Source organism: Saccopteryx leptura, chromosome 3, assembly GCF_036850995.1.
Source record: "Saccopteryx leptura isolate mSacLep1 chromosome 3, mSacLep1_pri_phased_curated, whole genome shotgun sequence".
In the NCBI taxonomy this organism is placed as follows: domain Eukaryota; kingdom Metazoa; phylum Chordata; class Mammalia; order Chiroptera; family Emballonuridae; genus Saccopteryx; species Saccopteryx leptura.
This window is the reverse complement of record NC_089505.1, coordinates 89,661,098-89,689,067: the sequence shown is the minus strand read 5'-3', so window position 1 is coordinate 89,689,067 and position 27,970 is coordinate 89,661,098. Positions and strand designations below refer to the sequence as shown.

At 58.3% G+C, this 27,970-nt stretch overlaps 1 protein-coding gene across 1 annotated transcript; it reads right to left on the bottom strand.

The window, feature by feature from the left end:
- Positions 1-3,524: 3,524 nt before the first annotated feature.
- Positions 3,525-27,970, bottom strand: TMEM201 (transmembrane protein 201). Its single transcript, XM_066374982.1, has 11 exons — positions 27,719-27,970; positions 21,208-21,328; positions 20,377-20,580; positions 19,022-19,198; positions 17,548-17,897; positions 16,698-16,901; positions 11,340-11,575; positions 8,628-8,699; positions 7,753-8,049; positions 6,282-6,419; positions 3,525-5,312 (listed from the first exon to the last, which is right to left on the bottom strand). Exons 1-11 carry the CDS (start codon positions 27,829-27,831, stop codon positions 5,215-5,217), a joined length of 2,010 nt encoding a protein of 669 aa, XP_066231079.1. The 5' UTR covers positions 27,832-27,970; the 3' UTR covers positions 3,525-5,214.

Below are 27,970 nucleotides of genomic sequence, written 5' to 3'. Positions count from 1 at the left end.
GGAGAGAGATGAGAAGCATCAATTTTTTGTGACAACACCTTAGTTGTTCATCAATTGCTTTCTCTTATGTACCTTGATGGGGCGGGGGCTATAGCAGGAGTGACCCCTTGCTCAAGCCAGCGACCCCACACACAAGCCGGTGACCTCGGGGTTTTGAACCTGGGTCCTCTGTGCCACAGACCAATGCTCTATCCACTGCGCCACCACCTGGTCAGGTGAACCCTTTTGCCTTTTAATTGGTATAACTTTTTCTGACCTGGAACCCAGGTGAAAAACCATTTCTTTATAAATATGACTAGAACTTGGATCTTCTGACCCCTGCACCCCCCAGCTCCAAAGCTGTCTGAAAAGCAGTGGTGGGTATTCCAATCAAGTTAGCTCAGGGCTTTTGAAAAACACTAGGCTGGTCTCTGTACCTTTCCGGAATGCAACCAGGCAGCGCAGATAAAAAGCTTCACAATCTTGATAAACCTTTGACAGGATGATTTAACTCTCAAAAATTACCCTAAGAAAAGCCTTCAATACAGAACACAAGGTACCCACAAAGACATTCCTGCTGCCCCAACCATAAAGACAGGGAGAACCCTCAGGTCTTCTAGACACTCAGCAGTCAGTGAAGGTAGACTGGCTTTAAGAGGGATAGGAAAGATTATTTAGGGACATGGCAATAGACTCACAATTAAGAGACAAAATGTGTCTACAGAAAGATCCTACTTTCATTAAAAAAAATAGGTACATATGTAGGAGAATAAAAAGTAGATACCAGTATTTCAGTTTGTAGGATTATGGGGTGTTTTTTTGCTGTTGTTGTTCACTTGACTTGTAGATATACCTGTTGGGCAGATAAAATATATCATGCTCACTTTGTTAAAGATGGCGCTGCCCACATGGAAGCCCATTGCCCAGGTGATGTTAATGTGTGTTGGAGGCGGGCTATGGGCAGGCAGGATTCTTGTAGCCTGGGGCTTGGTTTTAGGACTAAGCCTTTCCCACCCTTTTTTATTTTAATTTTTTATTTATTCATTTTAGAGAGGAGAGAGAAAGGGAGGGAGAGAGAGAGGAGAGAAAGACAGAGAGAGAAGGTGGGGAGGAGCTGGAAGCATCAACTCCCATATGTGCCTTGACCAGGCAAGCCCAGGGTTTCGAACCGGCGACCTAGCATTTCCAGGTCGACGCTTTATCCACTGTGCCACCACAGGTCAGGCCCCCACCCTTTTTTTTAAAAAAATATTTTATTTATTGATTTTTTTAGAGAGAGGGGAGAGAGAGAGAGAGAGAGAGATAGAGAGAGAGAGAGAGAAGGGGGAGGAGCAGGAAGCATCAACTCCCATATGTGCCTTGACCAGGCAAGCCCAGGGTTTCGAACCGGCAACCTCAGTGTTCCAGGTCGACGCTTTATCCCACTGCGCCACCACAGGTCAGGCCTCCCACCCTTTTTGATGTGGGGTGGTGCAATCCCATCATGCCTCAGATAAGTGACGTTGTATTAGAGACTTCTCTATTTTGTATATTGGATTAAAGGTTTTGATTTCTGCACTATAAAGTGGGGCAGACCGGGAGCTTACTCGCTTGGTTCCTGAGATTAGCATTAGAAGAGAGAGCAGAGAGGAGAGCAGAGAGAGGCCACATGGAGACCAGAAGCAGCCAAGATAGTGGAGTGCTGAGTGAGAAGCCAGTTTGGGCAGAGTTTGTGCAGGGAGAAGGAGATGGGAAACAGAGGTAAGTCTGGTGAGCTAGAAACCTTTGATTCTAGGAAACTCAGATAAGTCAGTAGCTTTGTGAGCACTGAATGAGTGGGTTTTGGAGCCCAGTGTGTGTTTTACTTGCCCGCCGGGTGCAAGCTAGGATTAAAGATGATGGCCCACCAGTTTTTGGCTCCGTTGTTTCTTTACCGACTGTCTGAATCCAATGCGAACCTGTATGGGCCAGGCGGCTGTGATACTAGCCCTGGCTACTGGCCTTACAATACCTAAGGACAAAATCTTTCACAGAAACTATCCCTGGGGGGCCTGACCAGGCAGTGGTGCAGTGGATAGAGCGTTGGACTGGGATGTGGAGGACCCAGGTTTGAGATCCCGGGGTTGCCAGCTTGAGCGCAGGCTCATCTGGTTTGAGCAAAGCTCACCAGCTTGGACCCAAGGTCGCTGTAGCCCCCCCCCCCCCCCCCCGTCAAGGCACATATGAGAAAGCAATCAATGAACAACTAAGGTGTCGCAATGAAAAACCGATGATTGATGCGTCTCATCTCTTTCTGTCCCTATCTAGCCCTCTCTCTGTCCCTATAAAAAAAAAAAAAGAAACTACCCATGGGGCCTAGTTGTTTCCCAGGGTCCCCAGTTCGGCTCCCTGAGTGCAGGGCCAGGTGCGAGCTGTGGGCCAGGGAAAGGGTGTGCTACTTTGGCGGGAGCCAGTTTCTTCCTTCACACACACCTTGGTCATGGGAGGAGAGACTTTCCAAGAAGTGGTTTTCATGTGGGTCCCAGATGTCATGGCCTCAGGGACCGAGGTCAGTGAACTCAAGAAGTGTTTGTGGCACCACCTGCGGGTAGCTTGGCCCTGCTGTCTCAGGGTCAGGCCTCAGGGAGTCAATCATTCACCACCCATCTGCCCCATGGGCGCTGGGCCAGAATGTCAAGTCACATTTACTGGGGCTCCTCTGCAACGTGCTGTTTAACCATCCCTGCCTCAGCCCTGAATGGTGGCCGTTACTCGAGTTAAACTGAAGCCGAGATGCAGACAGCACCCTCACCAGGCAGCCACAGCACAGAATTTGTGCTTATGGCACTTATGAGGCCCGCCCCAGGGCCCCCAGCCCGGGCTCCTGGCTCAGCAGGGGACCAGGGCAGCGTCCCCGAGGGCTTCCTCAGCGCCCATTCTGCACCTGCTCACGCTGGGCCAGCTGACTTCAGCCCAGCTACTGGGTCACCAGGCCATTCCGAGTGTGCTCAGGAGAGAACAAGGTCTGAGTGTGGATGACCACGGCCCTGCGGCCCTGGCTGGGACACTTTTCTGGAGACAGCTGAGCACGTCCTGCCTGAGCCCTGGGGCGTGTGCAGGACCACCCTCCCTTGCCTGCTCGGCAAACTCCAGTTCGCCCTTCCGGCCCCGGCCTTCTTCTCCTGTTCAGCCCCTTGTCTTCCCAGGGACAGTCACACTGCACCCACACTCCGCACCACGAGCCCCAGGACCCTAGCCTGAGCTCTGCCCTGAACAAACCCTAGTAAGGCACTTCCACTGCACCCCCGCCCCCAGGTCAGGGTGCTCCTCGGCTGAACTGCAGACAATGAAGACGAACAGGCTTTGTTCAAAGGTTGCTATCTATCTTTTCTGGTTTCCTTTCTTGCTTTTGTAAATAAGGTTGTGTTTCATGTTTCAAAGAAAACGTAAGTGAGCCTCTCCCCTGCCTCTGCAGGGTGCTGGGACCCTGGCTTTGGGAGGGAGGGGCCAGGCTGGGCCAGGCCTGGGTTGGGTGTGGGCCCTCTGTGTTGGGACTTCCTCAGAGCCAGAGAGGAAGCACATTCGAGAATGGAGTTTGGCTTTATTAGGCAAAAAATAAAATTAGAAAGTCGACACACATGCCCACTATACAAATAGGGGCCAAGGGACACCATCTCTGAGTGGGAACCATCTGTGGCAGTTGGACTCAGGGTCCTGGTGTGGCCCCCAGCCCCCCAAATTCCTGTGTTCTAGGGTGAGGGACAGGGCAGGAAGCAGCTCTCAGGACAGGAGTGGGGGAAGAAGAGAGAGAAGTCAGAGCATTCTTCTTCCCCACATGGTAAAAAAAATTACTAAAAAAGCACCCAAAGCTTAAAAAAACTAACCCTCCCTGGCAGGGAGAACTGGGGGCATCCTGCTTAACCCACAAAATGCCTTAGCCAGCAGAAAGGTGTAGAAAAATAAAATGAAACTTCATCCCTGAATGATAAGAGTGAAGACCTCCCTTCCTGCCCCCATGACTCTGGACTCAACAGGGCAGCCAACTCCTCTCCCAGGGGCACAAACACGCTCGCTGTCACACGCGCTGCCCCCCGCCGGTCGGTGTCCAAGGCCCTGGGCCACAGGGACGGGGAGTCTGACATCCATAGCGTCTCACCCCTCCCAGCATCGTGAGGCTCCCTGTGCCAGACCGAGGTCCCTCCCTCCTCCTCTAGGGGCAGGACGGGGACCCCAGCACCAGGGCAAGGGGGGGGGGGCAGCCTGCAGTGGGGGTTGGAAGGGCAGTGGTGGGGACCGAGAGGAGCTGGGGAGGAAAGAAAGCCAGCCCAGGTGGCCTGAAACCAGAGGTCACACGCAGCAGCCGACAGTGACAGCAGAATCAGAGGGAGAAAGGGGGTCTCAGTGGCAGAGAGGAGTCGGGCTCACGGCGGGGCGGGGTCCGGTCGCATCTGTGACCTGTGGGCTGCCCCGGGCAGTCCCACGGCACAACTGGGCTGAGGGCAGGGCAAGGCCCCTTTCCTGCGGGCAGCCCACGAAGGAGGGGCCCTGCGTAGTGTTCTCAGGGTAGCAGGACTGCTGCCTGGGAAGGTCACCAGAGGTAATAAAAAGGGGGTGCACTTGGGCAGAAAGAAGTCTGGGGGTGAGGTGCTTACACTAGTCCTGAAGGCCCAGTTGGGCCCGAGACCTAGGAATCTGAGGTGCCCAGGGCTGGGATCCTAGGCATTAACCTGCCCACCAGGAGAGCCGGAGGGCAGGCCTGGCCACGGGGCAGAGAATGCTCGTCCTCAAGGGGCCTGCCCACGGGAGGCTGAGTGTCCGCTGGGCAGGCCTGAGGACGAGTGACGGAGACCATCCCTCCCGCCTCCCCAGGGAGCCTGAGGTGCCCGGTGGGACAAGGGAATACAGTACTAAGATGTGACCTCGGCCTGGGCTGTGGGGTCAGGGCAGCCCGGCTCCTGCTGCAGTCACAGTGGTGGTGGTGTCCCTGCAGGCGGGGCTGGACCGGGGAGGGGGCCCGGGGCCATGAAGCCCCTGGGAGGTCCCTGGCTTTGGGGCAGCACCAAACACAACTGATGTGAGCCAAGAGATGGGCGGGAGGAGTGTGACCTCACAGCCGCGCTCAGCCCAGTCTGCGGGGGAGAAGGCGCCTGAGGACAGGACTCAGCCCGGTGTGTCAAGGGCCCTGGAGGAGAGGCGAAGGTGGCAGTGGTGGCAGTAGCGTACACCTGGGTACACTCTCGAGACACTCTGGGCACCGGGAGGTGGAGGGCCGCGGGGTCAGCGCAGGCTCTGGTACAAGTAGGCTGAGGTGAAGAGGGCGTTGGCAGCCAAGCTCACAGCCAGAAGGCCCTGGACCAGTGAGGGGCCGAAATGACCTTCGAGAAAATGGAGAGACCAGTCAGAGGCATGAAGGTGGGAAGATGAACTTGGGGTGGGGGTCTCTGTGCCACTAAACACCCCTGGCCCCCCAGAACTGCACCTGTGGGCCTGAGGCCCCGCCCCCCAGCTCTTTTCTGGTGCCGAGGACTCCTACCCGGAAAGACACTCCATCCTGGGGTCAGCAGGTCAAGCCCTGCCACCCCTCCTGAGCCCATGCCACCCACCAGACCAGTGTTTGTACCTCGCTGATGGGGTAGGGCCGTGACCTTGCTTTATAAACAGAAAACGGACTTTAGGGAAATGAGAATCCTGCCCAGGCCTCAGAGGTAGGCAGCCGACTGGGATCCTTTTCCCCAAGTCTATGCTTAGGGCATGACCTCAATACTGCGGGGTCACACTCCCAGATCCCAGCTGATATGGGGGCAGCACCCTTTCTTTCCAGGAAACCTCCCTGCACCCATCTTCAAGATACCGTGGGCCCCACTCCCTAGAGAGCACCAGGTGCTGACCTCATATGCGCTCCGCAGGCCGCAGCCCGTGTGCTGGTCCCCAGCGCCCCCAGAGCCCCCTCCCAGGGGGCGCCCTCCCAGGGACCTGTCTGCAAAGGTGATGTCTAACAGAGCAGCCACAGGCCGCACTGGCCAGTGGAGCCCCTGAAATGAGGCTGGTGCAGCTAATGAATTAACTTTTGTTACCAAATTTTAACTTTTATAATCTAAATGGCCACCTGTGACCAAAGACTAATATAACAGGGAGCACAGAACCAGACCCCATCAGCAGGGAATGTGGTCTGCTGAGCCACGGGCTGGACCCAGAGGCCCTGGGTGGGTTACCTAACTGTCCCGTCACTAGAGGGCCCTCGAGGGGTCTCTCTTTGTCAGGGCCCTCCAGAGAACAGGGGCGATGGTGGCTGCAGACCGAGGCCCCATACTGCCCGGCCCTCCTCCCCAAACCGGCGTGCTGACCTCTCCAGGCAGCAGCCTCCTCTGAGCAGCCCCTGGTGGTGGTGTCCACCACACAGGTGGACGACTGAGATGAGTCGTCCTCCTTCTTGATGGAGCGGCTGCCGCAGGCGCTGGCTCTCTCCGGCATGGACCTCATGTCTGCAGAGAAGAGGGCGTCTCGGTGGGCACTCCCAGTCCGCCCCCAGAGACAGGACAGTCTGCGTGTGGCCCACCTGCTCGGCCCACCCCAGACGGGAGGAGCCTGATACCCGATTGGCTCCCAGCTGCCAGGAGGGGAGTTGGTAGATCAGGAGCAGCAAACCCCACAGCCCACAGGTGGCAGGCGACGGCCACAGTGAGGCTCCCAAGTCAGCGGGACAGGGCGTGCAGAGACTGGGACGCAGGACCTCAGCCTGCCCTTCCACCAGGCTGGCCAGAACTCAGGCCCAGTGTGGCCTGATCTTCTGACATCTCTCGATGTGAAAGACACAGGAATTCCACATGTTTGTGTGAAAATTTTAGATTTTCAAGGTTGAGGCTTAATTTAAAAAATTTTTAAATGCTTTGCAGACCAACATCATTTGAGCAAAATGAAAATATCTGCTACCAGACACAGCCCGATAGGGCACAATGCATTTCTGACCCATACTAAGAGACAACCTCAAGGTCAATTGTAAAACAAGAAAATAAAGCTCTGACCAGGCAGCTCAGGTGGCTAGAGCATCAACCTGATAAGACCAAGGTTCCTGGTGTGATCCCCAGTCAGGGCACCTATAAGGATAACCCAATGAGTCTGACCATGCGGTGGCAGTGGATAGAGCGCTGACCTGGGATGCTGAGGACCTAGATTTGGAACCCTGAGGTCGCCAGCTTGAGTGTGGGATCAAAGGCATGACTCCAAGTTCGCTGGCTTGAGCAAGGGGTCACTGGCTCAGCTGGAGCCCCCGGTCAAGGCAAATATGAGAAAGCAATCAGTGGTCTACGGCCATACCACCCTGAACGCACCCAATCTTGTCTGATCTCGGAAGCTAAGCAGGGTCGGGCCTGGTTAGTACTTGGATGGGAGAAAGCAATCAATGAACAACTAAGGTGCCACAATTACCAGTTGAAGCTTCTCATCTCTCTTCCTTCCTGTTTGCCTATCCCTGCCTGTCCCTCTCTGTCTTTCTCACACAGAAAAACCCAATGAATGCATATATAAGTGGAACAACCAATTGAGCTCTTTCTCAAATCAATAAAAGACAAAAAAAAAAAAAAAAGCAAAAAAATAAAATCAGTCAACAGAAGGCAATGTCCTGGAAGGTTTAAGGTCACAAGAAGCCATGCCAGAGGCTACTGGAGCTTGAGATAGTGGCTGCACACACTGGGATAAGATCAAGGACAGCTCCGTGCAGCCTTGTCGTGAGTGTCCCTACTGTGCACTGACCACAGAGGCTCCAACCAGCCCTACTGGGCTCTTCTGCCTCCCGGGAGGGCGCTCAGAGGGTCATACCCACAGTGTGCTTCATGTCCTGAGCCGGCTGCCTCTGTGGGACCTGGGGTGGCTCGACGCTGAAGAGGCTGCCGTTGTGGGGCAGGTGTTCGTCTGAGCTGCTGGGGGTGCTGGGGGCCTCCCCGGGGAGCGACGGGAAGAGCAGCAGCTTCTGCCCCTTCAGGTTGAGTCGGGCAGGGCTGATGAGGGGCCTGCGGTGGCGCAGAGAGCCGGAGCTGGAGGCCACCGAGCTGGCCACGGAGGGTGCAGGGGAGGGGAGCGGGGAAGGGCAGCTTCCCGCCAGCAGAGAGAAGTAATCTGGAAGGCAGAAAGACAACAAAGACAGCGCTGGTGATGTGTGATCGTCTGTGACAGCGAGCCTGCCCCAGCTGTTCTGCTCCTCCATCAACCCAGGAAGAACGACAAGGCTGTGCAGACCGAGGGCACCGAGGGAGGAGGAGCATGTGCCCTGCCAGGCAACGGAGGGAAGGGAGAGGGCCACAGAGCCGCAGCCATGGCCCTTGCCTCCTAATTCTATCCAAAGCCCTGGCACCTCTCTCAGCTGAGAGCAAGGTCCACACAGAAACCCACTCTCGAGCACTAAGGTCAACTCACCCAAGCCCTGCTGCTGGTGGGACCCGGAGTGTGCCATCCCCATCGCATTCGCTGGGAGAGACAACAGCATTCTATCTAACCCTGCTAGACGGAGGCACAGGGGTGGCAGTCACTTGCCCGGGGCTGCTCAGCTGGGAGGCACGGGCTGGGATTTGAACACAGACCCGCCTGGCCCCCAAGCCCATGCCGTCCCACCCCACGCACGGCTCCGGAAGCCCCGGCCCCCACGCTGCCCCCACCCGAGGAGCTCCCTGTCACTCCTCCTGGCTCTCTGTCCTTACCTGAAACAGGAACCTCCGCAGATCGAGACACCTGAGACGGCGGGCGACTCCCACTGAACAGATACCCCGAGTCTGGCCCGGAAAGAAAGGGCACACAGGTCAGGCCTGCTGAGAGGCCAGGTGCCTGCCCTCTACCCCCCACAGCTGCTCTGCTGAAAGCCAACCTTTGTCATTTATATCCCTGCCTTTCCCAAAGGGCAATTAACCTAGGTCATTCCATTTTTAAAGAATAAACCAAGAGGCCTGACCTGTGGTTGTTCAATGACCAGGAACAATGAGGTCCCAAGTTCGAAACCCTAGGCTTGCCTAATCAAGGCACATAACAGATTCTCCCCAATTGCCCTTCTCTCTCTCTCTCTCTCCTCTCTCTAAAATCAGTAACATCTTAAAAAAAAAAAAAAAGCAAGCCTGACCAGGAGGTAGCGCAGTGGATAGAGCATCGGACTGGGACGCAGAGGACCCAGGCTCGAGACCCCGAGGTCGCCAGCTTGAGCATGGGCTCATCTGGTTTGAGCAAAAATTCACCAGCTTGGACCCAAGGTCTCTGGCTTGAGCAAGGGGTTACTCGGTCTGCTGAAGGCCTGCGGTCAAGGCACATATGAGAAAGCAATCAATGAACAACTAAGGTGTCGCAACAAAAAACTGATGATTGATGCTTCTCATCTCTCTCCGTTCTTATCTGTCTATCCCTCTCTCTGACTCTATCTCTGTAAAAAACAAACAAACAAACAAAACAAAACAAAACAAAACCCAAGAGGCCCTGGTCTGGTAGCTCAGTTGGTTAGAGCATTGTCCTGATGCACCAAGGTTGAGGGTTCAGTCCCAGTCAGGGCACATACAAGAGTCAACTGATGTATGCGTAAATAAGTGAACAACAAATCGATGTTTCTCTCTCTCCCTTCCTTTCTCTAAAATCTATTTTTAAAAAGCCTGACCAGGCAGTGACCCAGTGGATAGAGCATTGGCCTGGGACGCTGAGGACCCAGGTTTAAAACCTTAAGGTGGCAGGCTTGAGCGCAAGGTCGCGGGCTTGAGCCTGAGGTCGTTGGTTGAGCAAGGGGTCACTGGCTTGGCTGCAGTCCCCCCATCAAGGCATGTACAAGAAGCAATCAATGAACAACTAAAGTGCCACAACTACGAACTGATGTTTCTAATCTCTCCCCCTTCCTGTTTGTCTATCTCTGTCTCTTTGGCTAAAAACAAAAGAAACAAACAAAAAATAGCAAAAAGCTGAGTGCCCGTCTGACCAGGTGGTGGCGCAGTGGATAGAGCATCGGACTGGGATGCGGAGGACCCAGGTTCGAGACTTCGAGGTCGCCAGCTTGAGCGCGGGCTCATCTGGTTTGAGCAAAAGCTCACCAGCTTGGACCCAAGGTCGCTGGCTCGAGCAAGGGGTTACTCAGTCTGCTGTAGCCCCATGGTCAGGGCACATATGAGAAAGCAATCAATGAACTAAGGTGTGGCAACGAAAAACCGATGATTGATGCTTCTCATCTCTCTCCGTTCCTGTCTGTCCCTCTCTCTGACGCTGTAAAAAAAAAAAAGAAAGCTGAGTGCCCACCCCCTGGCAATCTACAACCCTCTCTCCCCCAAGACAGTCCCCAAAAGGCTTTGGCAGAGCTCCAAACACCCCCACCCTGAGGGCCTGGAACGCCCCTGGCTCCAGGTGGGGTGGGGGGATAGGTGCTGGGCCTCCAGGTTCCCAGTCCCGGGGCTGCCATGGCCCCTGCTCCTGCTGACCAAGAGCTGAGGAGGCCAGTGCACCAGCTCCTGCCTGGGCCGGGTCTCAGCGGTGACTCGCACGGAGGGACTCGGTAACTCGACTAATTAAGGATTTCCAGCCATGCTGGTGACGCAGGAATCTCCAGGGTCTAGGCCTCTGCACTGAGTGTAATCCCGCCTTCCGTCCCACCATGGAGGCCTCAACTCCACCCACTGCTCAGTTCAAGCACTGTGTCTTCCTGTGAGCTGTCCCTCCTGCAGTGGGACCATCCTCTAGCTACAAGGACCACCTACATACACAGAGCTGGGTTCAACCCCAACTCCTAAAGGCTCAGAGGGTGTCTGACTGAGCTGGGACCCCCACGTGGCAAAGCTGCTGAGGGAGTCCACGAGACAGTGACTGCAGGTCAGCAAGCTGGTGTAACCCAGAGGGTATACAAATTTCAGAGAACGGGGTCCTGCCCGGGGCCCAGCGAGCGCGCTCCAGCCCCCAGGGCGATGCAAGCCCAGCCACACGGGGTGGTGTCCCCAGCACGAACACACACAGGGCCCCGAGCAGGAAAAGCCTTTCCAGGAAAATCCTGCAGGGAAAATGAAAAATGAGCCAGTCTCTGTGACAAAAATCAGGTCCCGGTAGTACCAGAGTCCATGTGTAGCAAGCACTCGGCAAATGTGACTGACCTGACCTGAGTCCTGCCCCTGGACCACACAGAAAGTCCGGGGACTGGACGCCGCTGCCCTCGTGAGCACACTACACACACCATCTCTCTTAGCCCTGAGGCTAAGAGGTGGGTTTTCCATGAGGGAAACTGAAGCTCAGAGTGGTAAGTCCCTTGGCGAAGGGCAGCTGCTGAGTGGATGCAGGATTTGAACCCAGGTCCTCCTCCTGTCTTTGCAGCAGGAACCCCAAACCCCCAGCTGTCCTCAACCAGAGTCCCCGTGTCCAGCCGCCCCCAGGCCAGCCCAGCCCCGTGCCCAGGTGCCTCTTACCTGCACGGGTCAGAGAGGGTATGGTTCCCAGCGAGAGGGCCCGGCTGAGGCGGCCTGGCAGTGAGGAGGGTGAGGCCCGTCGGGGAGACCGGAACAGCTGCTGGCTGCCCAGGGGCAGGAAGCTGGGCGCCGGGGCCGGGAGGAACAGAGACGGCGAAGAGCCTGTGACGCTCGGGCAGGGTATGGCCAGGCCAGGGCACATGGGGAAAAGGCCGGCAGAGTCTCCGGGCAGGTACCTGTGAGAGCCCGTGGGCAGGGGAGAGGAGGGTCAGCCTGGGGGGCTCCGGGGTAGCCTCCGCCCAGCTGCCCCCCCCCTCCCCGTGCAAGGTGGGGCCTGAATCGGGGTCCCAGAGGAGGCGTGCATTAGTTGAAGCAGAAAAGCAGTCCAACCACATTCACACCATTAGGGTCAGGTGGCTGGGAGGTGCCAGTGTGACCCGCCCCTCCCCGCATGCCCCCTCCGATCGCCCTCAGCGTCACAGCAAACTAGTTCCACTACGAGTCTCGGTATTAAAGTGACACTGTCGCCCTTGCCAACCTCACGCCAGGCTCTCAGTAATGGCCAGTGGCCTTGGGCTCCTCCTTGTCCTTCCTGCTCGTGTCCAGAGCCCCCTGACAGCAGCTGAGCTCAGGGGGCCCCCGCTCCCTGGGCCCTGACTCCAGGAGTCCAACTGCTGCTCTCTGGCCTCAGACACTGGACACTAATCTAAAGCCCCTCGTAGGGCAGAGGGTGGGTGGCGGCCAGGCTTAGGATCCCCAGGAAGAGACACGCAGGACACAAGCCAGACTCGAACTTGGAAAAGACCTGTAAGCGACCGCAAGGCTGCCCAAAAGACAGAAGGTGACAGTGTCTCTTTAACTCGAGAATGGTACAAATCACACAACAGGACCTGGTGGCCCCAAGCCAGAATGTCAACCATGCTTCTGATTAAGGCAACCGATTACAGAGAGGGAGGGAGAGACAGTTAATACATTAGTCCGCCCACCGTCTGGACAGAGCTGCGGGAGGTCCAGCCTTACCTCGTTCCAAGGGACAAATGAGCCCATGGACAATGTGTCGATGGACAGGCAGGCTGGCTCAGGCCCTACAGCAGAGCCGGGGTGGCTAAGGGACCCCCTGGGCCCATCACAACTGAACGGGGAGGGCATTGCTAGCCCAGCTGCACTCTGCTGAGGTCCACACTATTTTCTACCCCTGCTCCTCCCTTTAAACAAGTTTTGAGTCAAGTGCAGGGTCAGTGTTGCCCTCCTGGAGATCATGTGACCTTTTTAATACCTTCCAAAGGGCCGGCAGGCCACCTGGACTTCAGAACCAAAGGCGGGCTGAGTGTCTGAGGGAACACAGGGAAATCAAGGTAGGAGCTCATCAAACCAAGCTGCAGAATGGTCCAGTCAACCTGGCTGGCCCCAGGTGTGCATGCCTGTATCCCACCTGTCGCCCTGTCCTGAAGCCTGTCTTGACAGCCACCTCCTTGCCCCCAAGACAGCTGGGGAAGGCTCCACTCTAAACAGAACATGTGATTTTGTGCCTTCAGTTTAGAACTGTGAAGCCATTCGGCAGAAGGGGAAACTCCAGGCACTGCAGCTGGGACCTCTGGCCAACCCGCTAGGATTGTGCAGAAAGCTGCCCTGCTGGGGCCTACCCAGCAGGTGCAGCCTGACAAGAGCAGAGCACACCCAGGCCCCCCAGCAGATGGCAGCAGGGCTCTGCTGGGCACCTCCTGTGCTACCCTGACTAGCCAGCCCTACTGAGGGCCCCCTGCATCGAGCAAGCGAGAGAGGGTCTGAGCAAGGCTGCGGGTTTCAGAGGTGGTCAGCAGCCCAGGACCAAGTGAGGTCTTGGTGGCACTGTCCCCGATCCTGCTCACACCTGTGGCTGCCCTGTGCTAAACACCTGAGCCTCGTGTCCTCTGGCCCAGACACTGTCCTGTCTCTGAAGTCACTGAAAATGCTGGCATTGAGGGGGAACAGTTCTTTGGTCTGATCCCTCTCACTGTGACACTCAGTGGCATCACTCAACTAGCAGATCCACATGAGGTGCCAAGTGTGAGTTTGTCATGATTCTGCAGAGCACGGTCCCCAGGAGACCCCTGTGAAAGGAGTCCCACCTCCCCTGCTCCTGAGAGCTGCCTAAGGACCAGCACTCCCTCCCGCGGGGCCCGCAGACTGCCCTGCGCTCTCAAACCCCGTCTCAGACTGGCACCCAGCCCAGAAGCCAGACCGCATGCCCGCTGAAATAAAGAGGTCTGAGGAAGGGCAGGGTGCTTGTACTGCGTCCCATCCGACACTGAGGGATGCTGTGTCTTCAGCCCAATCCCAGTCCAAGCTGGGAGCGGAGGGAGCACGCATAGTTCAAGCAGCAGTTTACTGAAATGGGGAAAACCCGCTCAGCAGGTCATGTGAGGACGGCTGTGGCCTGAGCCTTTCGATGCCCACCTTGCCAGCTCCCAAACCTCCTCCTGTGGGCATGCCCCTATCCCAGAGTGCCCACCTGGCACTGAGGAGGCCTCATAAGGAAAATGAAAGAAAAAACAAAAAAGACGTGGTACCTGACGCCCACCGGTCAAAGCAGGGCCCCGGAGGCATTTATTTAAAATACAGCATCAAACACACAACATCTACGGCTGGGAGTTGTGGTTACAGCGATTAGAGGGTCACTAGACAATCACCGCGGTTCTACGACAGGACCAGAGATGACGAGACACTCAGCAACAGACAGACAGAAGAGACAGGCTCCTCTCAGGCTGGCGCTTCGAGGTGGTTTGCTCCTGGGCAACTGTTACTGGAGGAGCCTGCTTGGGCTGGGGTGGGGACCCCAGCACCAGAGGGAGACGGCTGACACGTGTACCTCCCTCAGTCTCAGGGACAGGCTCCCTGGCAGGGAGGACACACTCCCACTTAATGAACCCCGATCCCAGCGGTGCCTGTACTTCCGCGGCTGCTGCCAGTAACATTCAGGAGGTGCTGGAATTTGCTCCAAGTAATGAAACTTGAAGGGACAGAGGGTAAAGTTACACAAAACTCTACAAAGGCCAGGAAGCTCCCTTCACCAGTGTCTTCCCGCCCCACCGAGGGCAAGGGCAGACATCTGCTTTGCAGGGAGGGGCTCCTGGCCAGATAGAAAGCTGGTTATGATTATTATAAATAATTTAACTTAAATACACACACACACACATACAGATGTCCTGCTTCTACTCCAAGAACGCCAAGAAAAGCAGTAATTAGCATCATGCCACCAGCTTCCTTGAGAACGGGAGACTCCAGATACAAGGGAACATAGCCAAGAGTCCCCTGGCCCCACCTGGAAATGCATCTCCCCTGGCCTCCGGCAAGTGGCTGGGCTGAAGGGGCAGGAAGCAGGCTCAGGGTCGGGCTCAGCCGTCCACCTTCCTCCTGTGCTGTCCGTGGGACCAGCTCACCCCACAGAGAGGCAGGCAGGGCCTCGTCTGAGGCCACACATCTCACCGGGCAGCCTATTAGGACCCCATGGACACGAACACTAGTGACAGTGGGGCTCAGGGGGAACTCTCGTGCTCTCTGGGACCTCTCTTGGGGTGTGGTCAGGGCCTGTGCCCCCTAGCCCACAGGCCATTAGTGGGTGGCCCCTTGCATGGAGCTTCCTCTGGGCTCCGGTGTGCGGAGTGGAGGAGGTAGACATGGAGGGAATCTTACACTCAGAGTGACGAGTGGCAGGACGTGGGCCCTGGAGGGAGTGCGTGGCCCACTCTGGGGTCATCAGAGAACAAAACACCAGGCAGAGGACAACCCTGGTCCAGCCTCCAGCCCTGACCCCTGGAGGTAGCCCTCAGGCCAAGAACTACCTCACGTGTGGACAACACCTCGGGTTCCAGACTATCCACACCGAGATCAGGGGTCCTGGAAAGGGGTCTACCTCATTTCACAGAGGGTAATCTGAGGCCGGGAGAAGCAGGGACCTGCAGGCCCAGAGCTAGTGAGCAGCAGTCTGGGTCAGACACTAGCCCTCCCCTCCCACCAGACCAGGGAGAGTGATGCCAAGGCCCCTGTGGGCTCTGTGGCTGCCCCACAGAGAAGTGGAAAGAGGCCTCAGCACCCTCCGTGAGGGGATCTAGGGGCCCAAAAAGTGGTGACAGGGATAGGCCAGAGTGACAAATGTCCTGATATCTTCATGGACCTGCACGTCCCTTAGGCTGCTTACCCAGTGCTAACCTTGGGCAGCTAGATCTTTCCCCAGACATCATATGGAGGGGTGAGTGGAGAACTGTGGACATCCCAGGGCTGGGGCCTGCAGGGCCAGTGGAAGCCATTCAGGCCCCGCACTGCCGGCGTCATGGTCCAGAAAGCCTGGACCCTGTCCCTGCAGGGGCAAGTGGGTGGTCCAACCTTGAGGGTCAGGCTCCGGACTCTCCAGGGCACAGCCAGGGGCTTCCAGGAGAGTGGGCAGGGCATGCATGCCCTAGTTCTGTCTGTCTGACCCACGGTTGTGCCAAATAAGCAGATGAACAAAGGAAAGACTTCAGACTCTCCTAGCCTGGGCAAACTCCCTGCCCGGCCGGCTGTTCAAGAAAGCTGCTGACCACAGCAGACACAGGATTTCCTACTGTCCACCTGAGTGGAGCCATGCCCTACAAACTCATGGTCAAGGCCAGTCTGGGCCCAGGACTGCACCCTCCATTCCCGGGGAGGAGGCTGAGGGAGTAACGGGGGTCTCGGAGTGGGAATGGGACAGCGGACCCAGGGGGGCAGCCTATACTCCATCTGGTTCCACGGGCTTCCAGCAGGGCTGGCCGGGCACTGGGCAGGACCAGAGACAGAGCAGGAAAGTGACGTGGAGATGAGGTACAGGCCTCTCCTCTGGGTCCCGCTCAACAGCACCTGCCCGTATCAAATTGCCCAAGTGGTCAGGCCATGCGACAAGGGCCCAGCCTGCAGCCACTGTCACCAGCCCATGCCAGGAGCCCAGAGACAGGGCTGGTAGAAGGAGAAGCAGGAAGCAGGCCCACAACCTTCACCGCACAGTGTCAGAGCCAGGGGGCGTGGCCAGGATGGGGTCGCCATAAGGAGGCCCAAGTGCACAGGCAGGCTGTGGGTGTCACCCACAATCTGGTCTTGGGGCAACAAGGGGTCTTTGGCCAGAGCAATGGTGGCAGTGGTGAGCAGCTAAAGGGCGCTCGGGGAGCATCTTAGGTTGGGGGGTGACTGGTGTGGAGAGGAAAAGGGGAGGGGGCAGGCCTGAGCCCTCAGGGCAGTGGAGGGCTGCGCAGGGGCAGGAGTGAAGCAGGGAAGAGAGATGTAAGACAGAGTGCCTGCTCCAGGCTGGGGCAGAGCTCTGGGGCCGTCCGTCCATCCTCCCCCCGCAATCACTGCTGCTTCTCTGACCTTCGGGGCCGAAACCTCCGCGGGCCCATAGCCTTCCTCGTGGCCACAGCCGCCGTGAAGCCCACCAGGCAGCACAGGGACATGGCGCTGAGCTTGAGCGTGTCCAGCCAGCTGGGCGAGGCGGCCTGCAGGTACTGCTCAGCCAGGTGCAGCCCCAGCAGTAGGGCCCACAGGCAGGTGGAGAAGGCGTCAATCCTCCGGAGCCTGCAAGAAGAGCAGGGCTTGCGAGGGCGTCCTTGGCAGGACAAGACTCCTCCCTGTCTCGCCACTTCTTGCCTCCCCCATCGGCCCGATCCTGCTTAGAGGATAGAACCCAGAGCCCGAAGAGAGCCCGGACCTCTCACCCCGCCTCCAACACGAACACGCTGCCCGACTCTGAGCAGGTGAATGTGTCTAGCCTGTAAAATGGGGCCAAGAAAGCTCCCCCAGAGTCACCAAAATGCGCAGACACCATTCAGAACAGAGTCTGCTACTGCACGGGGAGGGAAAGCAGGGGCCCGATAGCACCCTCAATTCTCATAAGGCAGGGGGTCAGCACCCCACCCAACTTTGCGGACCAGGAGCCCAAGGTGGAGAGAAGCAAGGCACAGGCCCCAGGAGCCTCAGTGCACAGTGGGAAGCGGTGCACTGGCCTGACAGTGCTGCCCCCCCCAATGCAACGCAATTGCATGGTCTAGCCTGCCAGACTCCCAGCTGCTCGACACACTCCCAACAGGTGTGTCGAGTTTCAGCTACACAGCCTGCAGCCCAGGGCTGTGCCCAGCAGGCCCTCTGGGCTCCAGCCCCACTGAGCCCTGCCTTAGACAGGAGTCGCAGCAACCAGGGCAGACCCGCTGGGCCCCACACGCACCTGATCCGGCCGGCCAGCAGCATGGCCAGCAGGCAGGTGAGCAGGCCCAGCACCACAACGCCGATGCGGTGGTTCCGCCCGAAGGCCCAGGCCTCTCGCAGCTTCTCTGCCACATGCTCAGGCAGCAGGCCCAGCAGCTGCCGCCAGCCCTCAGCCCCAGGGGCAGTGCCGTTGTCAGGAGTGGCTGAACCATTGCCACCCGGCAAAGCTGGGGGCAGGGTGACCCCTGGGGCAAAAGGGTCACTGGTGCCATACAGTGTGGTGGCCAGCAGGAAGGCACAGGCCAGGAAGGCGAGGGCGCGGAGCACGATGACCTGGACTGGGGCCTTCACCGCGGATGAACAGAAGCTCTGGGGGAGGAAGAGACCGATTAATGAGCTGGCCAGAGCCACCAGCAGCCACTGCTGCCGCCTACCCTGTGCTCGGGGGTCTGACCAGGGTCCCAGATCACTCACTGAGGAACCCACTCAGGGCCTGATGACAAGAGACGCTGTCTTCCTGTGCCTGAAATTCTCAGATGTGACTGGCTCTATCTCTGGGCCTACCGCTGAGCTCCACGGACCCACCCAATTCCAGGGCTTCACTCCACTGTGAAAGCTACCGTGCGGGGAGGGGCCTCTTGCATGCTTTAAAGAAACCTTTCTGCTATTATGGTGACCTTATTCTTTGAAGTAAGTTTTTCAATAATTTTGCCAAATTCTCACCAAAAATTCCTACTGTGATTTTACCTGGAATTACAATAAATACATAGATAACTCTGGCCAAAGTTAAAGATATAGCACTAAGTTGTTCAGTCCAGGAACACGGTGGTGAGCAGAACAACCACAGGTCCGAGTGTCCTACTGTGCAAACGTGGGCATGTGGGTTGGTGGCATGGCTGTGTGGTCCGGCGCCTGGCTCTAGACTAGAAACCACATGCCAACTGAACAAAGGCATACTTGGGAACCCACGGGGGTAGGTAGGAATTTCTTTCTCAAGGGGGGCAGATATAGTTTTTACGTCTAAATGCACTTGCTAATGTATCAGATTTTAAAAACCAGAACATTCTACCGTGATAAAATGTTAACAAATTTTAGCCAGAGTCTTGGGTTCAAATCCTGGGGCCTTGGCACACCAGGGACTCTGCCCCCTCTGCCCCCGCTTGGTTTCCATGGCTGCAAGGGGGAGGCTCACAGCCTAGGAGGAGAGCCACCGCATGGGCGTGGGGAAAGAATATCAGGTGCGGGAAAAGTGCCCAGACACAGCAGGGCAACTCAAGACCCTGTCAAGCGGACCCTGGTACTGAGCCATCCTGCTCAGCACACCTGCTCTAGCTGCCGACACAAAGGGGTAAGGACAGGGTAGAAACGCGGCCCCACGGGGAGGTTGTTTCTCCAGGAGAAGGGTCTCCCTCTGGAGAGCTGTCCTCTAGTCCGTGGGCCCCCCCCATGAGGGTGTTCCCTGAACGCCTGTGGGCGCCCCACTCAGTCCAGACCTGCGTGTGGCCCTGGTCTGCCTCCCGGCGCTTGAACTGGTGGCTGAGCAGCAGGGCGCGCAGCTGGCGGTTCTGGTGCTTGATGTAGTGCTCGACGGCCGCCTGGCACGGCCGGCAGAGCTTGTATATCTGCTCCAGGTGGTGCCGGTACACTTCGATCTCCTCGTCGTACCTGCTCTGCGGGGCCGGGGGCAGAGGCTCAGGGTCCTCGGGTCAACTGAGCCGGCCCCTGTCTAGTGGGTCAAACCTGAGTTCACTTACAAGTGGGGTGACCAAGGGCAAGTCATCCCTACTCTGATCCTGCTTCTTCCCCTGCCTGAAAGGACAAACAGCACACTGAGCATGGTGACAAGGGCCGGCTTGCAGTCCAGGCCGCAGCAGGGACCCACAGGTGGTGGAGACTCTCCAGAGGACACTTCTGGAGGCCAGGGGCTGTGAATGTGGCCCTTGCTTCTGGACTCGAGCTCCAGGGAGGTGGGGGCAGCCATGGGAGAAGGTGGCTCTGGGCCAACACTAGCCACTCAAGCAGATGGACACCCTAGAGGCAGGGCCTCCCCTCCTGTAAATCCTGAGTCTAGAAAGCACTAGAAGGCCCTTGCGAGCTCAGTAAGAGCTGCAGGGTCCTTGGGGCTTCAGGAATAGTCTGAAAGACCAAGTCCAACTCCTCCCCTCCCTCTAAGGAGGGAGCAACTGCTCTCCCCGTCTCCAGGGCAGCCAAACATCTCCATCGGAGGTGGCCTGCAGGGTTATCGCCCGTCCCTCCCTGGAGCCAGACTCGCCAGAACAGCTGCCCTGGTTACCAAGACACACGTGCCTCTTCCTTTCTGCAGATTCTCATGTCTCCCTGCCTCCCTCCCAAGCTGGACCTTGGGAGGGCCAGTGTCACTGGGCCTGAGTGCTGCAGGCCACACCCACAGGTCCCACGTGGGAAGGCAGGACTAGCTAGATAACAAGGTTGCTAGGCACCATGGGAGGCCTGGGGGAGGTGAGCCTCCAACACCCAGCCTCTCAGCAGCGCCCAGCCTCCCACCCCTCCCCAAAGCCAGGCGCTCCCTCCACCAACTCTAGAGCAAACTGTCCCACCAGCTGGTAGGCAAGCCTGACTCACAGGGACAGACAGGATGGATCTGACAGGGCCCCGCTTGGAACCACCCGCCCTGCCCAGGGACAAGCACCTCTGGACAGCAGGTGCTAGGTTTCCATGTTCCCAGGCTTGGAGTCAAGAGTAGGGGGACCAGGAGACACGGAGAACAGAAGTGCACTCCGACAGGGATGGGAGAAGACACACCCGAGATATGGGGCCGCATGGGTCAGGGTGAGGGCCCCTCCCCACCCCCTCCCCGCCCGGCCCTCACCTCATCGCGAGGCGAGAAGGCGGCCAGCTGCTTGACCTTGGTGGTCTGGTGGTGGCTGCACCTCCTGCACAGCAGCACCTGGCTGCTCACCCACTGCTGCGGCGGCGTGGCGGCGGCGGTGGCGCGGGGGCTGGGCGCGCTGCTCACCACGTGGTTCAGGTGCTCCAAGTACTGAGCGGGGATCGGCTTGTTGTAGTCGCCATTCTGGGGGAGGAGGGACAAGAGTGAGTGGGGGAGCCCAGACCCAACGGCGAAGCTGCCTGGTGTCCTGGGCTCCGTGTAAAGATGGAGGCTCCAGACGGGACACTCCAGGAAGTGGTGGCAGGCCTCAATTGGTCCCACTCTTTCTTTCCACGCAACAAACAGAAGCTTTCCTCCCGCAGAAATTTCGCAGGGAACCCCAACAGGCAAGCTGCCGGGAGCCAGGTCTGGTGCAAGGGCCCACAAACGAGGGCCACAGTCCTGCCTGTGTCTGTGAACCAAGTTTTCTTGGACTGCAGCCACTCATTTGTTTACTGCATGTGGTGTCGTGGCAGAGCTGAGTCGTGGGGACAGAGACGGTGTGGCCTCAAAGCCTTAAGTCCTCCCTGGCTCTCGGCAGAGAGCCGGCCAAGCCCCGGTCCAGCGCAAAGCAGAGTGGGTGTGAGCTGGAAAGACCCAGGGTTGAACCCCAATCTGCCAACTTCAGTGGTGTGACTCTGGACAAGTCACCTGGGTTCCCTGGGCCAGTTTCCTCCTCAGAGAGGGGCACAGGGCCAGGGCTATGGTGAGGGGAGGGCCTGCCAGACCCTGAACAGGGCAGGGAGGGACGTGGGCCTGGGCCGGGCGCACCTCCTGGAAGCCATTGTACTGCTCACAGTGGGGGCAGTCCCAACAGTTGCGGTTCCCGTAGGGCACCACTGTATCTTGGTCGCAGAACCAGCAGTTGACTGTGGTGTGTGTCGGCTTCGTCCTGTGCACAAGGAAGAATACAGTCAGTCAGAAGCCCTCTGCCCTCTGTGCACGATGGAGACCAGGGAAGGAGTTCGGGAGGTCGGACTAGGCAGGGCAAGAATCTTGACTGGACATTCTGCATCCACTGGGAGCACTCCAGGCAAAGCCCCCATACCCCAGTCGTCCTGATATCAGATCCCTGGGCTCCAGCGTGCCCATGAGGGGACCCAGGACCACCCACCACAGTGTCCTGGGGCTCAGGCTGGTCAGGCCACAGGGCCAACAGTGATCGGGTCCAGGGCTGATACCCTCCCTGTGAGGCCTGTTTCTGGGCTTCAGAATTGGTGCTCCCAGGGAGCCTCCAGGCAGAAGCCACCTGTCTCCACAGAAGAAAAGTCCCCAAGAATGGGGGCCAAGGCGGCGGAGGGGTAGGGACCAGAGACAGCTGCCTGGCCTGGGGCCAATCCTCCCTGGTGGCAGGCCAGAGGCCTTCCCGCCACACATGTGGTGACAGGTGGGGTCCGCAGGATAATCCCAGGCCAGACACTAAGGGCTCTGTGCTCTGGGCACCTCCAGACACCACTGGCTATGGGGGTAGCAGGGCTGTGTGCAACAACTGCCCAGCAAACCCCGACAGTCCTAGGAATCTAGACACATCGTGATGGGAGGCAGCTGCTTGAGCCCTAGGGTCCTGGCCAGGTCACTTCAGCTCTAGGGGTGCCTGGACACTGCTGCAGTGGGCAGCACAACACACAGATGGCCCTGCTATCTACAGGGTGGCCAAGCCCCTGCTTCCAGGAGTCAGAGGTCCTAACTCTGCCAACTTCTAGATGTGAGACCTGGGAGCTCCACTCTCCCTCAGCCCTCTTGTCCTTCCTTCCTTTCCCTCCTTCTGATCTGTGTGCCTACGGTGGGGCTTGCAAAGTGCAACACCATAGCACCCAGGGCATCTGTGTCTCACAAGGATTCAATGACGTAAGACATATAAAGGTGCTTCACAAAGTGAAGGGGCAGATATGTCACTGTCCTGTCCTTTAAGAGCAGAGCTCCTACTCTAGATACTGGAGCTGCCTCCTGCCTTGCTCCTCCACCAGCCATGGGCAGGTTATAAGAATTCTCCAAGCCTCAGTCTTATTACCTGTTAACTGGGGGTAAGAACATCTCCCTCACGAGGGACAGTGTGTGGAAAGTGTTCTATGGTGCCTGGTCAAAACGCCCAATAATAGGTAGTTACGTGGGAAGGGCAGAGAGAGGAGGCTCAGCAAAGTCCCCCCCATAAACCCTTCAACCCACAGACGGACAGAGGAGATGGAACCATGCCCTGCAGGGACAGGCCCCAGGGTCCAGAGGACACCCCCTGCCCCAGCTTAGCCTGAAGCCCTCACAACGGATAAGGGACTGCCCTGTCACAACTTGTCAACAGCACAGGCCCAGAGAGTACGGACTGGAAGCAGCAGTACTGCGATCACAGCATGGCCACTGGGATAGCATTGTGCTTCCGAGAACCTCCACTTCTGTTCATGTGGCCAGTAGGGACAATGGGAACCCCTGCTCAGAGCGGCTGCTGAGGATCAAATGGGAACACTAGGGAAGTGCTGGCCCACCAGGCAGCTGGTTACCCCTCGGCATCAAGAGCTTCCCTGAGCTTCCTGCAGTGTGTGGAAGGAGGCGGCCAGGCCTGGGCTAGAGGCGCGGACTCTGCGCCGCTGGCCGAGACACTGGTGCTGCGCACCACCGGGCAGGGAAGCACCCGCCTCTTTGTTAATTGGTACCTGCTGTACAGGCCTCTCTGTGACTGCCCAGGGCGTGTCTCAGTGGGTGATGATGCCAACTGGTGGCCTCTCTGATCTGCCGCCTGGGACCCTTCACCCCTTTCACCCTAAAATAAAACCCCACCATGCCACACCTGGCCTCTGGCCTCAAGCCAAGCAGAAGAGCTGGCAGCCCGTGACTAGAGAGACAGGGAAGGGGACAAGGACACTGGCCCGGGGGACCAATGGCGGTGTGCAGGAACTGCAGCCTTCCTGGGAGCCCGCCTGGAAGCCCCTCCCACCCCAGAAGTCATCATTTCCACTCTGAATCTCCAGCTCTGTTGCTAGGGAAATGAGCAGGCCTGGAAACCAGCAGCAGGAAAGGGAGGGGATCAGCCTTGGTCCCTAGGGCAGGCGGCCCCAGCTCCTGTCACTCTAGGCCTGTGCAATCCCTGCCCAGGGTGTGTGAGGAGGGCTTCTCTCAAGGCCAGAGCAGCGGCTGCCCGTCTTGGCCAGGCAGGGCCCACAGGCCTGTGAGTGGCAGATGGGCTCGCAAAGCAACAGGGAGCTGGGCATGACATTCGCCCCCCCCCCCCCCCCCCCCCCCCGCACAAGCAGTGGGCCTCCCATGCGTTAGACACATGGGTGTCTGGGGGCTCCACTCGACACTGATCTCACAGCCTGTGCAGTTTCCATGGTTAGCCCTGCAGTCCTGGCCTCTGGGTCTGAACCTGCCCTCACCTGGCCTGACACAGGAACGTCTGGGTCAATCCCTTCTGAGCCAGATTAGCTCTGGCCCTGCTCTTGCTTGGGGAAATGCTCCCCTCATAAACCCCCAACTCACTTCTCCCTAAGCCAAACCTGCCCCAGCAAGGCTCAGGGACCACTCACTCAGTGGAGCTCTGATGCGCATGGACAGAATGCCCCTGTCTGCCCCAGGAGGCCTGGAAGGTGCATGCCCAGCTCCCACACTGCCTCATGATGAGCACTTGCGCTCTGCTGGGACCACAGAGGCCGGAAGAGCCGAGAGCAGGGAGTGGCAGCAGCAGGCCCTGGACTCCGTCCTTCCATAGCCTGAGCACACAGGGGGAAAAAGATGGATGTGTGCCCTTAGTAAGTGTCACCCCATCAGTCCTGAGCATGGACATTTAGTAAAGACAAAGCTCATGTTCTAATATCCCATCATTCCCTGCGATGGTGTGTGTGGTTTCTAGGGGTGAGTCCACCACTGAGGGCTGCAACTCCAGGTCCTCTGCCCAGTACCCTGTCAGAAGATGGGCACACACTGTGGGCCTAGTGCTGTGCCACATGGAGATAATATGGACTTAGTCCCTGTCTGCGCAGCCCAGAGTCTGGGGAAGGCCAGTATGTCAGCTGGGTTCCACCAGGCTCTAAGAAGTGCCCCGCCGCCCCAGGAAGGGGCCTGGCAAGAGGTCTCAATGAGTCTGACTTGATTCTCTTCGGGGCCAAGAGGCCAGCCTCTGGCAGGGCTCCAAGGGTCACCCAGGGCAGTCTCACAGGTGAGGGGGTCCTTGCCAGACCCCTAGTTGGCTCCTTGTTTGCTCCTCTGTGTCCTGAGTGCACAATATGTGTCATCCTACCCAACAGGGAGAGTCCGAGAAGGTGCCTCTGGGCTGCAGCCACAGTGGCATCGAAATGTCAGCCAAGACCCAATGGGCCTCCGGGCAGAACAGCAGCCTTGCCACAGCAAGACAGAAGCCCCCCCCCCCCCAACTTCTCTGGGGGCAGGCCCGGCCTGGAGTGGGCAGGTCCAGGACAGATGGCCTCCCTGCCAGGCCCGTCCACCTTGTGTCTTCTGAGCTAGGCTTGCAGAGAGGCAGAGATGAGCAGGCTCTCCACTTCTGACCTGGACAAGGGGACAAGAACGATGACCTCACGGGGCAGCTGGTGACAGATGCCAGGAAAGGCCAATAAACAGAGCATCCGCTGTCGCCCTAAAGAACAGGTTTGCTGGCCAGCAGGGCAAAGGAACAGATGGCATTCAAACAGCGGGGCTGCTGGGCAGGGGGTCCGCCCAGTGTGTGTCCAGAGAGCGGCATCTCCTAAGCCGGAGTGCAGCACCAGGACAGCATGGAGACAAGCGAGTGGGAAATGGAGACTGTGGTCACCAGGACAAGGCTCTGCCACTAAACCTGAAAGGTGCATCCTCTCAGTCTTCTAATGTGACAAAGTAGACAACCCAAAAAACACCTTAGGGGGCCGTGGCTGGCCCGAGGTCCCCAGCAGAGACACGCTGGCAGAGGATGGATCCAGGACATCATGCAGAACAGCAGGGTCCAGGGCTGGGCTGGACTCAGGAAGCCATCTCGACCACCCGACCCGGGGAGAGCAGGCCTAGGGAAGGGTAACCCGGCTTTCCATGGTGTTCCAGTGCCAACGGCAGCCAAGAGCGCGAGGCCGGATCAGGAGCCGAAGGGCCAGCGAGGAGTGGGACCTGCTGTCCACAGCAGGGTGCTGGAGAGCAGGAAGCCCAGCTGCCAAGCCTCCTTTCCTCAGATGGAGAGGGGGGAACAGCAGCACCTGCCCCCCAGGCTGCACCAGGTACCCGTGTACAGGTGCTGGCCTGCACCATCAGCACTGAATCATGAACAGTACCGGACCCGAGGGAGGATGCCAACAGGTGAGGATGCAGGTGGGACCGGTCTGCGGCTCTGGGAGCACTGCAGCCCCTCAGGGAGGGGACCTCTCCCTCCAGCTTCCTCAGCCATCTTCCCTCCATGTCCCTCCACCTCTGTGCTGAGCAAACACCCACCGGGCCAAAAGCAATTCTCATGTGTTCCCTGGAGGCTCATTCAAAACCCTGGCCATGGCTTTCGTTCCTCTCCATCATGGTGTTCTCCCCCCCCACCCCGGGGGGAGAAGGGCTCAGTCTCTGCAGGGCTGGTCTTGCTTCTGAATCATGACAACAGCCAAATTAAGACCCCCAGACAAAAGCCAGCGCTCTGTGGGCACCTCAGAGTGTCCTTTGAAGGGCTGGCCCGTCTCAGCCCACCAGGTCCCAAGGCGGCTCATGGGGCCCCTTGGGCTGCTGCAGTGAAGAGTCTTCAAGGACCTGTCCAGCTCCCCTGGCCCACCTCACTCAGCACTTGAAGCACAAGCCACACAAGCATGTGACTCACACACCAAGCAAGCCACATCACACACCAAAGCGGTGTGGCAAAGCTGGGGGACAGTGCCCCGGCCCAGGCTCTGATCCTTGCAGCAACACTCCCCCATCCCAGGTTAAGTGGGAAGAGGCACCGTCCAGGGAACAATCTGGCCCTGGACCCAGCTCTGTGTCAACATGCTCTGGAGCCTGAGCAAATCATCTTGTTTCTGTGCCTCAGTCCCCTCCTGTATAAAACGACAGGTTTGAACCAGCTGGTCCTGCAAGCCCTCCCAGCTTCCAGAAACGGCACAGGAACTGGGACACCAGAGATGTGGGTTGTCAGGGACCCCCACACTGAAGAAGCTGGGGCTCCTTCTATCCCCGACTACCTTCCCCTGGAGGCCGCCCCCTCCTTAGCCTACCAGTCTGGCTCATTCTACAGACACAGCTGATGTCCCTCCTACCCCTTCCTCCTCTGAGAAGCCTGTGACTCAGTCCCCCTCACTTCTTTTCCTCCTGGGTGAGAAGCAGTACATGGTGATGGTTAAGGAAAAACATCCAGACTGCCCAGGTTCAAATCCCAGCTCCGCCACTTACTGCCAAGTGACTGTGGGCAAGTGCCTTCACTTCTTCCACTCAGAATCTGAGCTTCACGCAACCCTTGCTGAAACTATGAACCCAGTCACTGTGTCCCCAGAATGTTCTCACAACCCCACCTTTTCTCTGTCCCCTGGGAATGGAGATCAGATGGGGATCCGGTAGAGTAGCTGCCGTGGAGGTCCATGAGACAGGTTGCCCCTAGCCAGCTCAGCAGCAGCCCCAGCCCATTTGAAACACTCCTGAAGTGTGCCAGCCTTCCCCATTCTTGGAGGCAGTATGGCCCAGAGGTTGGGAATGCGGGTTCCAAGACCAGACTACTTCAGATGACACCCTGACTCTTCTGATTAATAACAGTTCGCTTAGTTCCCCTGCCCTTAGCTTTTCTGGCGGGAACAAGGGTCGTGACTCTGAAATGGGCTAACGTGAAATTAGCATAGGAGACCTGAACGCACCACCCAATATCATGCCATCCCAACGTGCTATCCAGGACCAGGGAGCAGGGCTAAGGGGAGCAAAGCAGTCAGAGCGCGGTCCGATCCCTGCCGGGTTCCCCCGCAGGGTATGGGGGCCGTGCTGGGGGAGGGGTGACTGTGGACCCTGCGGCTCGGCCCGCACAGGTCTCCCTGGGGGAGGAAGTTGGTCAACCACGTGCTGGCCGTTCTCGCCCACCCCGCATTCCTGCAGTCCCCGACCCACTCCTCAGCCGCTTCCGCGTGAGGATTCCAAACCCAGTCCTGTTTCAGGGGTGAGGGGCGTGCAGAGCGGGTCTTGGCAGGTGGACACAAAAGCCCACCCCGCCGCAATGCTGCGGCCTCGCCGGGCTCGGGCAGGGAGGCGCCGAGCGGCGCCGGAACCCGCTGCGGGGAGAGGGCCGCGGGCGCACGGCCGCCGGTAGGCGGCAGGGGCGGCGGGGCGGCGGGGCCGAGGCCGCATGGCCGCGCGCACTCACCTCCGCGCGATCCGGTAGAGTAGCACGCCGGCCGCGGCGCACGCCGTGACCCCCAGGCCGCCAGCCAGGCCGGCCGTGGGGCAGCGGGCCAGCAGCGCGCTCACTCCCTCCATGGTTCCCCGCGCGATCGGCGGGTGTCGGACGGCGGGCGGCAGGTAGTTGGCAGCACTGCGAAGGAGGGCCACGGGAGGATCGCGAGGCGGCGGCGGCGCGCACCTCCTCGCGCCGTGACCTTCGTCGCTTTGTAGCCGG